At 37.6% G+C, this 14,361-nt stretch overlaps 1 protein-coding gene across 5 annotated transcripts; it reads right to left on the reverse strand.

The window, feature by feature from the left end:
* Positions 1 to 418: 418 nt before the first annotated feature.
* On the reverse strand, positions 419 to 12,433 carry LOC116397086 (Ig mu chain C region secreted form). Of its 5 annotated transcripts, none has more exons than XM_075447396.1 (11): positions 12,326 to 12,433; positions 9,975 to 10,274; positions 3,988 to 4,305; positions 3,554 to 3,850; positions 3,147 to 3,458; positions 2,745 to 3,029; positions 2,290 to 2,616; positions 1,757 to 2,062; positions 1,285 to 1,572; positions 980 to 1,128; positions 419 to 703 (listed from the first exon to the last, which is right to left on the reverse strand). In XM_075447396.1, exons 2-11 carry the CDS (start codon positions 10,240 to 10,242, stop codon positions 695 to 697), a joined length of 2,559 nt encoding a protein of 852 aa, XP_075303511.1. In that variant the 5' UTR covers positions 10,243 to 10,274; positions 12,326 to 12,433; the 3' UTR covers positions 419 to 694. The 5 variants fall into 5 exon arrangements, with proteins under 5 accessions (XP_075303511.1, XP_075303508.1, XP_075303509.1 ...); XM_075447393.1 differs by lacking the exon at positions 12,326 to 12,433 and adding an exon at positions 11,852 to 12,315; XM_075447394.1 differs by lacking the exon at positions 12,326 to 12,433 and adding an exon at positions 11,487 to 11,814.
* Positions 12,434 to 14,361: the final 1,928 nt, after the last annotated feature.

Consider the following 14,361-nt stretch of genomic DNA (forward strand, 5'->3'; position numbering starts at 1 on the left):
GTGTGTGTGTGTGTGTGTGTGTGTGTGTGTGTGTGTGTGTGTGTGTGGAAAGGAGAAGATATATAAACAGTCCCTGTTTGGGCTTTCAACTGAATGCACCTCTGTATTATACCATTTAGTAAGTCCAGTTAAAACCTGTCAGTATCTTCAAATTACGACTCCACATAGAGGTGGCAAAGCACCACTGCTGTATGTGGAGCCTTGTCTCCCTCTAGTGGCCAGTCTTAGTAATACAGTGGTGCTGATATTGTGACATAGTGTACTGTATAGTGTAATGCCTTTTTCTGATGATAAATACTGTTTGTGTCATCATTGTTTTTAATTGTAATCATATTTACATATTTTAGTTTTAATGAATGCGATAATGAATCCAATGATGTAACGTGTGTATGTTTATTACATTGAATCTCAGTCAGAATTTAAAGTTTAATTTTTTTATTTCATTTTTTATTGCTGTCATCATTTCTCCTCTTACACAAATGCAATACATACACGCCACGCCAAATGTAGAGCTGGAACTTAAAAATAAACAAACAGGCCTAAAGTATAAACCAGTTCCCTCACATATAACAATATATGTTTATACATAAATTAATCCATTACACTTTAAAACTAGAAAAAGCCAAATGCCATAAAAATCTTCAAAAGTCCACATTTGGATCATAAAAAGGGATCTGTCCTCCTGGGATCATCATCATTTAATCTAAAAGGAGAAAACACAGGGAATGTGTCAGGATATGGTGACCTTTCTAGAATTTAGAATAGTTTGGGTAGTTTGAATTTATATATTATTTATTTAATATGTGTAAGCTAAATTCAAACCACCCAAAATATTTGAATTCCATCATAATAATAATAATAATAATAATAATAATAATAATAATAATAATAACAATAATAATAATAATATGGAACATAACAAAGACTACAATTGAGTTACTGGACGATTACTTTGAAATACCATACTGTTGTATCTTACCTTCATCAAGGTAGCCAAGACACCATAGATAAGGGAGATGAGGAAGAAAATGAGGAAAATGAAAGCCATATACCAGCTATCCACAGCTGTGTCCTGGTACAGTCCAGCATGCATGATGTCATCTATGAAATCACAGTCCTTCAAGGAGTCTGTGAAGGAATTAAAACGTGAAGGATTTATTAGTTAACTAGACTTTGTTACACTGGAAGGGGAGCTGGGAAGAGATATTAATAAAATAATCCACGGTGGTTAACATACTATGTGCAATCTGTAAAGTATAAGAAAGGTTTGGATCAAACAGGCACCTGGTTTAGATATATCCAGGGATAGGGTGATGTTTGCATGCGTCACCCTGCAGGTGATGTTCGCCCCAGGTAACCAGATGACTTGGGACAGACGCAGGTGGCTTTGAATGCTGAACTTTCTGTTTGGGCCTCTGTGGGGTTCACTAGTGTTGTAGTCCAACAGTTCCCTGGTGTCATCCAGAAACCAAGTGACGTTAATGGATGCAGGGCTGAAGCCGAAGACCAGGCACACAAGTTCACCAGAGCCGTGGAGCAAGGTCGCTGAAGGTTTGCTGTGGGTCACTGTGGCTGCGGGGAAGATAGTCATGAAAAGTTTTTTGTCAATGAATGTGTTTTGGGGAAGCTCATGAAGCAAAAATGAACATTTGTGAATGCTTTCATAAAGAATTTAAATCAACTTAATCAAGTGAGAGTTTTAAAGACGTTCTACTTATTTTCTTCTTTAGCTAATTTATGCTAGTTGACAGCTCACCATACACATCCTTTATAGTGCTTTCAGATGACTCGTGTCTGACAACACAAGAATACGTAGACTCCTTGTCCTCCGTTTGTGATGTGTTTAGTCTGCTGCTCATTGAATATGTGCTGCTCCCTGTGTATTTCCATGTTGGACTGTTGGTGAAGTGAGTTGAAGTGAGTCTCTGGCCATTCTCCTCCCAGTACACTATGATATTTGACGGGAAAAATCCAGACACTTGGCAAATAAGTGCGAGGCCGTCTGAGGTAGAAAGGTCATCGGCAGTTGGTTGTATTATCTTCACTGCTGGTGGATACAGCTCTTGAGAAAGACAAAAGTAAATGAAGCTTTATATTTTTACCATTTCAATCAAATCATTTAGTCACTCACAACCTCCACAAACATCATGGACAATATATATATTTTTTTAATGTAAAGTTTCTGATGCAATCTTGCCTTCTTCAACTATGTTGAACTCTCTACAAATTCAGAAACGGCTATAAGCAAAGGCAAGGAAACAAATCCATAATTGTTCTGCAAAACACTACCTGTGCTTTTGGTTGTATGGTCCTCATAGCCCTGGTTGGAACATCGGTGCTTGGCCTCACAAGACACTTGTTTAAATGCATGCCAATCCCCCGCTGGCACATTGAGGGAGCTCCGTAAAGTTTCTGTCCCATTGCCATGACTCACTAGAGGCTCCTTGTGGACATTCAGGGAATAACTGTACCCGCCTACTTTCCAGGTGACGGAGAAGTCGTTAAGAGAAGGGCCAACCAGAAGACAGCTGATAGTCACATGTCCCTTGTTCTGAAGCTCGTCGAGTGGCGGTCCCTGAACATACACGCCAACTATCTGAGATGATGCAGGAGTTACTGAAAAAAGAATGTGACATTGAAGTGGCAGAAAATGCAACCCCCATCAAGTAATGTTTATGAGGAAAAAAAGGTCTCATGCTTAATGGATGATGAATGAATTTCTTCTCTACCAATTTTCATTTTACCTGAGCAGACGCTGATGTCCTTTGTCAGATTTGTGTTCAGAGACTTGTCAGATACTTCACAGGTGAAGACGGTCCCTGTTTTCCACTCTGTGTGAGGGACATGAAGTTGGCTGGTTACTGCCACACGTCCATCTCCTCTCATGCTGATGTCATTGGTTGATGAAGGTCTGTGCTGGGACTCAGAAGACCATTTAATTTGAGGGTTGAAGCCCCAACCAAAGCACAGGAGTGTCTGTTTTCCTGACTCTTCACTGGGGGCCAGAAAAAGTTCCATTGATGGGTCCACTAAATAAGAGATGAATCAGTGCATTAATGAATCAATGATTGTGTCTATTACAGATAAATTAAGTGTGAAACATGAAATCAACTGCCACTAAGGGAAAGAACAGTTACTCCTCTCACCAAAAAAATTGCCTATGGAGTTTGACTTAATGCTGCTGGAGAATCCTTGGGTCACTTTGCAGGTGAAACTTGTGTTTGTCTTCAAATAACTTGAAGGAACAGAGAAACGTCTACTGATTGAATGGAGGCCTGGGGCTTTAGCAAGTTGAACATACTGTTTGTCAGAGATGTCAACACTGTTGGCTTCAAAGTTGATGTACAGGTCACATGATGAGAGGTTTGTGACATCACACTCCAGCACAGCACTGTCTCCTTTCAGCAAATCTTTGAGAGATCTCCTGATCTCAACCAATGGAGCTGTAGCTGCAGGTCCTGGATGATACAGAAAGAAAACCGAGCAGAATTTATTCTTTTATGCACTTTGCTGTCACAAGACATCTGATTTTCATGGTGTATAGTTGTCTTACCTCTGACATTCTCAGTGTTCTTAGTGGATGAGAAGCACTTATGGTCAGCTTTACATGTTATCGACTTGAGTTGTTTCCATGTACTTGAAGAAACCGTCAGTTCACTGACTAAACGAGTTGTGTTTCTGTTTTCTGTCACTGTGCTACCCGGTGCGACTGTCTCATCCATCAGCCAGGTCACCTTAGCATCAAGAAGAGTGTCGACAAAACATGTTGCTTTTACGGAGAATTCTGCCATCATTACTGTCTTGAAGCTGGGAATCTCCACGTGGATGGAAGGAGAGTTCTTTGTATGATCTGCAGGAATAAAACATGCTTGGTCCTAATTGTTAATTCAAACATTTCAAATAATGCATGCATTTTTGTCTTAAAACATTTACGATATGTCGGCAATTTCCATATTGTGCCATGAGACAGTAGACATACATACTTACATTGACAAATACTTATTGTTTTCATAAATTCCTGATTGTTGTGAACGGACTTGCACGTAAAACTTGAGGCTTGTGCCCACTCAGTCATATTTGGCTCGATCTCACTGCTCAGACTGATGGTTTTCTCCATTTCCTCCACACACTGCAGCTTCCTTGGGTGTGGCACAGTATTTAGAGTTTGGTTGTCCTGCTCCCACTCCAAACTCAGTTTGTCTGGAAAGAAACCACTAATGGTGCAGATGAGTCTGCTTGGTAAGGTCCCGAATTCACCCTCCCAAACTGGGTGTATTGAGATGTTTGGCAAGGCAACCTCCTTGTCTGCGATAAAGAGGAGATAGTTAAGTCTTTACTTGCCTCATTGTAAACGTTAGATGTACACATTGTTAAAATATGTGCGGATTTCATCCCTTCAGTCATACATACCTTCAGATCTTGGTCAAGTAACCTCTGTTTTCTCAATTCTACATATGATATCTTTGTATTTAGGCTAGATCGCGGAGTTGTACTGTTACAGTGTCTGGTGTCTTATTGTCAGGTGGAGACAGGGCTGGGGGCTGTTGCACAGATGTCGCAGCATGGCAGGGCAGAGTGATCAGAGCTAGCAGCAAGCGGAAGCATTGAGTAACACCCAGGTCCCAAAAAAGTACCAAAAAACAGAAGTGAAACAACGCAAAGAGCAATGGTGCATCACGGACAGCAGGTGTGAGGTGTGGCTGTGTCAGTTAGAGAAACAGAGTGCACATTTAAATGTCTCACATCACTTTACAGAAAGATTTCACATGGCTTCTCATGACATTGCACGGTTTCAGTTCTCGACTCTGTTAATATTAGACCCGAGAACTCACCGACTGCCAAATCTCCAAATGTTCACATTAATTTGAACATGGGCTGATGATTCCAGGTGCTAGGGAGGTGATGAACATAAGAACATAGTGCATAATAAAGTATTTCTTTCAAAGATAAAAATGCTTGAAAAAAATAAAAAGTACTGTGAGTATTATAAATGATAGTTTATCGGTGAAACTACAGGCAGTATGTACAATTTCAAAATAATGGAAAAACAGGAGGAGCGACATCAATGGTTATCTTCATTTAAAGGTTTATTTCCAAAAAAGACATGAAGCTCTTGTAATTAAAATGAAAATGGACACTTGTGATTACTTACATGATACTATTGAGTTTATAAGAAGAAATGTATGAATTTTCTTTTTTTTCAAAAAAAAGTTTCACCTTGTTTCATTTAACCTGAAAAGACAGAAACAATTATATGGATTAGTAATATTGTAAAATAAACGTATCGACATATGTAATAAACAAAATGTTACAACTGCCTTCTGTTGCAATTTGTTCTTATTTGGTAAATAAATTTAGCTTATTTTACCTATGACCCACAATTACAGCAATTGTAAAATATCATTCAGTTCACTATAATAGCTCTGAAATTTTAAATAATTAATTTTTGGCTCAACATTTTAACTTGTCAACTCGGTATACTACAGGTTACCAAAGCATTCGACCCATCTCTCCTATAGTCTGTGAAACACTTCATGCTTTACAAAGGTGACTCTTATTTTTTAGTTTATAATATTGCAAAGCAATAAATTGCACAAGCACTGTTGTTTTTTGAATGTGCATGTATCATTCAGTGATAGCTGAGCTTTTTTTTCAGACACTTTTTTAGAATTTATTATAAAAACGCATTATGTAAAAAGATAGTCATTTTGTCATTGGTCAGAGTGTTAAAGTGGCAATCCATAAGATTTCAGTCCCATGCTTTTGTTACATGAGCTTCAAGTTTTCAGAATTAAGTTCTCCATTTTCTGTGTACATACAATGGAGAAAAATGTTGACGTAGCATTTCTGTCCAGGAATGGCGCCACCGACACCCAGTTCGTAATATAGAAATAAATAAATATTTCAATACTCAATGGGCCGTAGGCTCAATCACCATTGTGTTTCCCCCTTCGGCGATAGATAGTGACTTAACAGACCTTTTATTTAAATGAAAATCTTTGAGATTGCCACGTTAAATAAGGAGTTACAGCAGCAATATGTGGTCAAATGTTATATACTGACGTAGATGATTAATATCATCACGGCTATACCCTGTATGAACCTTTTGTCACTCTTCATGTTACAGGAGTTTTCACAAACCCATTTACTCAGTTGTCTTTTTCTGGTTAAATCCAAATCTGTGCACAACTCTGACATAAAAACTCATCATTACCTTGAAAGCAGTGGTTCCGATGGTGAACAGCAGAGTGAAGAGGAAGAGAAGGATGAAGGTGAGGGCTGTGTTTCCTATGTTATCTTCTTCCTCCATTGCACTGTTGCATTGGCAGACCTGTGAATATACTGTAGTGTACAGTAATGATTCAGTTAACACTTGCAGCTTTGACCAGCAGCTCATGAGACAATGACCAAATTCTATCAATGACCAAATTCTATAAATCTTCCTGTAGTAGGGTCTTTTATTTTATAATCTAGCCGGTCAGAGTGGATCTAATCACTGAATCAATCAGTTTAGTCAATCAATCCAAGTTTGAAAGAATATTACAAATTAAAAGAATAGTATTGGCATATGTCTTGTTACTTATTACATTGCTATTAGTTAACCATAAAGCCTAATTGTTTTGATTATGTTGATTTAAGTCGCCCTACAATGATCCTGAATTGCTTTTGAAAGTCCCCATTAATGTTGTGGCAGGCATGACTTGGCTTGTGAATTAAGATATTAATCTTTTGATGGAAAGACCACAGAGCTGGAGTTAGACCTTAAACAATCATCTTTCTTGTAAAGGGGGTGCAAGACCCAGTGGAGGAAACACATACACAAAGACAAGTCACACAAACAATGCACCGTCTACAAATAACAATGAACAAATAGGACACATTTAGTGAAATTGTTGCCTAAAGTTAGTGGGTTGTTGTGGTGTTATTCTAGTTAATACAGTATGATGCGGTAAGTTTGATGTATTTTTATCAAACATGGTGATGGCTACACCTAATTTGTGTTGCATTAGGATAACTAAGTGTCACTACACTAACAATAAACGCGTAGCTCAAAATATTTCTTAAATAAAGACATGAACAGCATGCGACATACATCAATAGAGTTGCAAAGAGCTTTTTTTTTATTATTTTTGTTTTGATAAGCATTAAAAAGACAATCACAATGTCATATCACAAGCAACAAACGTCAAACAACAAACAGCAGCAGAAGACACAGCGACACAAATTGACATCTACTGGAGCTTGCACGTTTCAGGGATGTTCATGTTGAGGTTGACCAGGTTGATTCTTTCAAATGTTCTATGCCCAATGGACCTGACAATAGCTTTAGTTGTGTTAGCCACAGACTCGTGGTGAACCACACAGCTGTACACCATGTCATTGTCTTTCCACTGCTCAAAGGTGAGAGATAACTGGCCATAAACAGAATAGGATTCATGGTTTCCTATGGGGTTTGTGGTATGGAACTTGTATTGTTGTGAGTGTGCTATCTCGTCATCAACAAGCCAAGACACGAACACCTCCTTAGGGAAGAAGTCTTTCACATAGCAAGACAGGGTCACCAGTTCTTGGCTAGTATGTTCTAGTGGAGGTAGCATAAACACTGAAGGTCGCCGAGTCTCTCCTCCTGCAAGTATGAGAGAACATTTAGAGCTCCTGCTACAAAAGTACCTACAGTACTGCAAAACATCTCTTAAAATACACTTAGAAATGACACTCGGATAACATGTTTGATGGCATGACAAGAGGAATTAAACACAGGCTTTTAGTGCACAGTTGCTGGTTTGTTTTCTTACCAATAATCCTTTTATAGGTTTCCTTATGGGGTTCAACCCAATTGTCATGTTCAACAATGCAGTTGAACGGTGTCCCCTTGCTCCATTCCTCATACGTAATTTTAAGTGGAACGCTTATTGCGCCTTTGCTTCCTTTACTGAGGTTTCCAAAGGCTTGAGGTATTGGAGCTCCATTCTGGTCCTCCCAGGAAACCTTAGTGATGGATGGGTTGTGTACTTTGACATTACATTTCACAGTTCCTGATCCGTTTGAAAATATGTCCTCCATTGCAGGGCCTTCAATCGTTATCTCCGCATCTGCATAAATACATTCCTTAGCTGCAAAGTAAGGAAGAATTATTGAATAGAAATCGCCACAAAACAGAAAATGCAATTGCATTAAATTTTGTGAAGAAAAAGTAGGAATTTACTCACGACTTGGGACTGGCTCTTTGTAAGTCAACGATGCATTTATGTATGTTGGACCATGTTCACCTTTCCCCTTAAACTGACATGTTAACTGAGGGTCATTCCACTCACTGGATCGTACCGTGAGAAAACTTGCTGTGCTGTACAGTGTAGTTCCGTTCTCATCCTTTGTTGCCACAGGATCAGGTGTCATGACCTCATACTTTGAGTCGGGGATTTCCTCGTCGTCTTTCAGCCATTTAAACTCATAATCCTTTGGTGAAAAATCTTTGGCAAAGCAGGAGAAGGAAACCTTGGTGTCCTCATCACTGGAGGCCAACACTTTAAGAGTTGGCAAGCTATAAACTGGAACTGAAAAACAAACATACACACAAATATATATGTATGCAGAAGCAGGGAATCATTTATATATATGCAGAAGCAATGTCAAAGAAATTAGCTAAAATGCTCATGTAAACTAGAATTACTATGAACTATGCTTTTTCTGTACTACTGTGTGCTACCTGCACGCAGGCACATTGTGATTACGCTGCTCAGATTACCACTTACTGTAGCTCGCTACTAAATTGTGCAGAAAAAATTTAAATAAGATTTTCATAGTAAACAAAATTAAATAATAGAACAGCGGAGCTTTAATGCTCGCTTCTGCATATACACTGACTGCTCGGGCAAGCGAACACAGATTTAATGTTAATAATCAACAGACAGTGGAAGTGGGGGCAGACTGACACCAAGAAGAACTAGGATCATGCAGACAGATGGAAAGAAGCAGAACACATCGCAATAATCTGTTCAGAGACGGGTGCAGAGGACGTATACAAGCAAAGAATTCAATCAGCAGCAGCAGAGCTTCAGCCTTCTTGTTCCACCTCACAGTTTGGTTTGTTAGGCTTATTATGAAATAAAAAATATTTCATTTTGTAACATTTTATTTCAATGCTCTTTTCTGTGTTGATGTTCCTTTCAAATGACAGATTGCAGTGTATTTTTTTTTTTTTCTTAAATATTTAATTATTCCTCTTTTATGTTTATTTCACTCGTGTAAACATAACGGTTCCTCTAATAACATTTCTCAGGAAAACGCACAAAACCAAATAATAGAGACAGAGACAAACTTAGAGACTTAGTAGACTTATTGAACTTATAACACTTTAGCTATTTACAACTGTGATCAATAATTATTGTAAGTAAAATATTTTTTATTTTTGCTTTTACTAATTTATTTCAGTTTCCTTTTTGTCTCTCTTGTGTCTTGTTACAAAAAGCACTTTGTGCTGCATTCACTGCATGAATAGTATTATTTAAGTATGATTATTGTTAAATGATTATAACAACAAATGGTGTTTAACTAGAATTAGTTAATTACTGTTTGCAATAAGGTCATCAAATATTCCTGTATAACAATGAACAGCATTTGGAGATTATATTCTTATCCTTGTCATAAGCAGAGGTGACTAGAAGTAGCTTTGTAGTACTTTGTTCACTGCACTGTGAAATATAAAACTGTCTTTGACTGAGGATTTTCTGCTTTATCAGTACTCTGCCTCAAATAACTGGCAATAGTCACCCAATTAAGTAGATTAAATATATAATGTATCAGTAATATCCAAACAAACAGTTTTTTGTAATTTATGAATTCATTAAAAAAAAATTGAAATTATTAATTAATAGAATATGTTAACTTAATATCTCCACTAGATTTCAAATTATCTACAAAAATGGCATATATATATATATATTACATACAGTATGACGTAGTGTAAGTCTTACTTATCGGTTTAAAGATGACCTCTGCAGGTCCCGCTGCATGTGTCACGGCACATCGGAAAGTATTCTTTGCGTCCCAGTCCTGTCGGCTCACTCGGATTTGACTGACCCCCGTGTAAAGGCCTCCCTTTTGTATTGGAGGGTACTGAATGAAGTCAGTCAAGGCAGCGCCATTTACTTTGTTCCATGCAAAGGTCAGTGTGGAGGGTGTGAAGCCGGTGGCGAAGCAGCCAAGAGTGATTGTGGTTCCAGTCCCAGAACCACATTGCATCAGAGGAAACACAGTTGGTGCGGTTGCAGTGGCTAAAAAAGGAAAAACAAACGTGCAATTATAATTAAAAAATAAAATTCAAGATGACAGACATTTTCACCAAGTATTAGATATAACGGAGAGAAGACAATCGAGCCATTTAACATGTTGAATGTCAAAATTTTAAACGCTCTCAATACACGGACCCCTGTTTCCTTATGTCATGTATTTAGATGTTTTTGTTGCACCAAGTTTAACCTCCCTCAAGGATATTATTTGTGGTATTTATTTATATTGTTCTATATATAAATAGGTAAATTACTTTAAATGCACAACTTTGACAATAATCATTAGTAAATTATTTTAAATTGAAGGAATGGAAGTGTTAAGGCAGTTACCAGTTACCATCCATTATCATGACAATATTGATTACAGTCATATTGTTACATGAACATATTACTTTATATCAAATTCAGCAGTTATGCATGAAATTAAAGAGTATTCTTACCTGATGAAACCGTTACTGTTGTACCCTTTCCCCAGTAATCAAAAATACCGTAGTAGCACAGTGCTGAATCTACTTGGCTCTCAGTATGAAAAGGCTACATCTAAAAGTCTGCCTTTGTATTTGATTAATCCCACTATTTTATAAAATCCACTTCTAAACTAAAAACACCATATAGAAAAATAAATAAAGCCAAATATGTCAGCCGCAAATATCCACCATTCTGTCCTGTACTGAAAATATCGCTGTCCGAATTTTTTACAGAAGATATACTGTATTAAAACACTTTACGTTTGCAGTGAGATTTGACATGTCGAGAGGTTAACTTAAATATGACACTCAAACATACCCTGATGTTGTTTTTAAATGGAACAAATCTTACCTGATGACACTGTTACCATAGTGCCTTTTCCCCAGTAGTCGAAAGCCCAGTAGTCACAGTTAAGAGAGTCAACTCGCACTTCTCACAAAAACTCATCCCTTTAATATCCCATTACTTTATGTCATAAAGTCTGGTTTTGGCAACAGTTCAAATCGAACTATAATAAGCCGTTGTTGATAGACTTGCGTTCCAACTGAACTAAACAGTTTTAAGCCTTACAACACAAGTCTTGCTACACAAATTCATTGTCGGGCAACAAAATATTGTTCGCCGTCTTATCGCTGGCCATCAGTTGTGACTACATGAAAATTATAATAAATATGTAAGTAATGTGATCAGGAATTTGATTCTCTAATCAGAAATATTAAGATTCCTTACCTGAGGTGACGGTGACCATGGTGCCTTTTCCCCAGTAGTCAAAACCATAGTCACAGTTCAACAAACTATTAACCACTGCATACAAAAACCCGTTCCCAGATATCTACACATGGCATGGTTGGTTATCTCATGACAGTCTACATATTTACCTTGAATTACCTTGAAAGGATTCAGAAGATGGAACTAAACATGTTTTTCACCACCAAATTTGAAATTGATTCTACCAATTCACAACACATTTAACATGCAGTATCCCTGAAATGAATGACCTGCACGGTGTCACAACTTCATTTCGTAAAAAAATACCATTACTGTTTATAAATCTAAATGTCTACGTTAGAGAAAGAAAAATAAGAGTCGCTTACCTGATGTGACTGTTACCATCGTGCCTTTCCCCCAGTAATCAAAAGCATTGTCACAGTGTAACATGTCAACACATCCAACATACAAAAACAAGCACTAAATATGGTATATCACACAGTGCAATTACACTATCCATATGAAGACAAAGCTTCTTTTACCTGTTTACTTGAGATGGTCATCATTGTTCCTTTTCCCCAATAAGCAAAGTAGTAGTTACAGTGATGGGTTTCAACAGCTCTTTAGTGCAAAAATATTTAACAGCTTCTATCATCTAATAAATGATTGTACTTATTCAGTAAACTAGTGCATTTACCTACCGTTTACCTTGATCGCTTCGCTATCCTATTTGCTGTTACTATTCGTTATATGTCTATTACATCCTAGTTTAAGTGCAGTTGAAATCAACATCAATTTTATAATAAACCAGAAAAAATATTAAATTATCTTCACTCAAAATACATTTGATTATTACTTACCAGAAGTTACTGTGACTTGGGTTCCTTTCCCCCAGTAGTCAAAGTAGTCGTCACAGTGATATACTACAACGTGCTTCTAATACAAATACTAACAATGTAATTTAAACCAGGAAAAACATACTTACTGGCAAAGCAGTTCCCACTGCTCTATTTATTAACCACATCCCCCGAGATATGCATTTCCTGTGGTGTAGGTTACATAAAATGAAGTGTGAGTTGCCAACAGTTAGTGAACGCTTCCTCTGTATCAGACCCCCTGTCAGGTCCTGCTGCATAATGTTAACCTATTAACTAGCCTACAAACCTTGTGTATATTTTAGTTCTGAACATTTCACATGTTTTAAGATTGATTCCTAAGTTTTAATGTACGGAACACAACTATGAAAGTCAACATTTTAACATGAAGTGTGCTGGCATTAACTTATGCCTGGCTGCATGGAAGGTGAACATTTTATCTAAACAAATTGAAAGGATAAGGCCAATATTTTCTGAGGAAGTAAACAACCTGTTTGTGACAACTGTTTTCACAATTTTCTGTTCAATCCGAAGCAATGACCTAACGACAAACAGTCATTTCATTTCTGAGCTGTTCGCAGCTTGAGACCATCAAATCACTTTTATGAAGTTATTAAGCTGTACAGAAAGACTTATCACTGACACACTTCTCACAATCGCAATAATTAGGGGTGTAATGATGAGTTGCATCGATAGACAATTATAAATTGTCTATTCTATTGTAAATAGAATACATTTGAATCAAACAACACATTCTCACTGCCACCTGGTCAGTTGCCCTAAACTTCAAACGTTCACGTGAACACACTACTGCTTTATATCTGTTCACTGCAACTTTGCATTGATATTCGGGGACTTGTTACTTGTTGAAAAGGAACAGCAGCAGTAAAACGTTATTACACACTATGATGATTAAACTGTAAAAAAAAAATGAAACTCAATAAATCCGCGGTTCACGAACCGTGAGGGGTGATCCGAACCGTGAGGGGTGATCCGAACCGTGAGGGGTGATTCGAACCGATCACGGATCGATCCGTGATCCGTTACACCACTAAACGTGACTAGCACCACTAACGGCTCACGTGATAACGACTGACGTGGCAAAATGTCGACGTTGACTTTTAGTTTTGCACAGGACACCTTGCTCTTTATAGTAGGTCAGTTGCTCTGAGCGTCTAATAATGACGCGGGTGTGTTTATATTGGAGTTAGTTGAAAGTGCGGTGTGTCTGTATCAGACGCCGAGGGGCACTGACCAAGCGTCGGTATTTGACAAGTTGGGAGTGAGACCCGGTTGAAAACCAATTCTTCAATAAAAAGACTTATTTTCCCTTAAGCACTATATTACTATCGTGGCTGCATATCTCAAACAAACATACAAGCAGAGAATAACCAAGACATTTAGTTCAGGTGTTTGCAATATGTTCACCCTAAAGCACTATAGAAACTCTCTTACATCATTGCCAAAGCCACACCCACCTTTAGGCGTAAAGCACTGTCATAGACAAAATTACCCTTTTTTTAGCAAATACTCTGGTAGATGGTTTTTATAATTTACAATAACAACAAAATGGCTCACAATTTCTTTCAGCCAGTTAGTGCTTTCAACAAGAAAAAAAATACAGATTTGGTATTTGTCACACCACCAAAACATGAAACGGAGCATTAAGAGCACTGCCTGTCTTCAAGTTCTAGTTACATGAGACGCACATCACAGACCTACATAATTAGTTTGTTTGTGATAATATGGTTTGAACATGTTGTTTCATTTGTCCACCACATTGGTCATGAAATATCTTGTCAGCCATTGAAAAGATTGTCATTGAATTGTGTACAGACATTGAAGTTCCCAGAGGAATCCTACAGACTTTGATGATCCCCTGACTTTAACTTTAGCGTCACCATATAGTTGATATTTGTGGTTTTGATTGAAATGTGTCACTTACATGGATTTCAATTAAATTTGATACGTATTTTCGTGTTTATCTCAGGATGAATCCTACTAACTTTGGTGATACCCCC

Source organism: Anarrhichthys ocellatus, unplaced genomic scaffold (genome assembly GCF_004355925.1).
Source record: "Anarrhichthys ocellatus isolate YVR2014 unplaced genomic scaffold, GSC_Weel_1.0 scaffold62, whole genome shotgun sequence".
Classification (NCBI taxonomy): Eukaryota; Metazoa; Chordata; class Actinopteri; order Perciformes; family Anarhichadidae; genus Anarrhichthys; species Anarrhichthys ocellatus.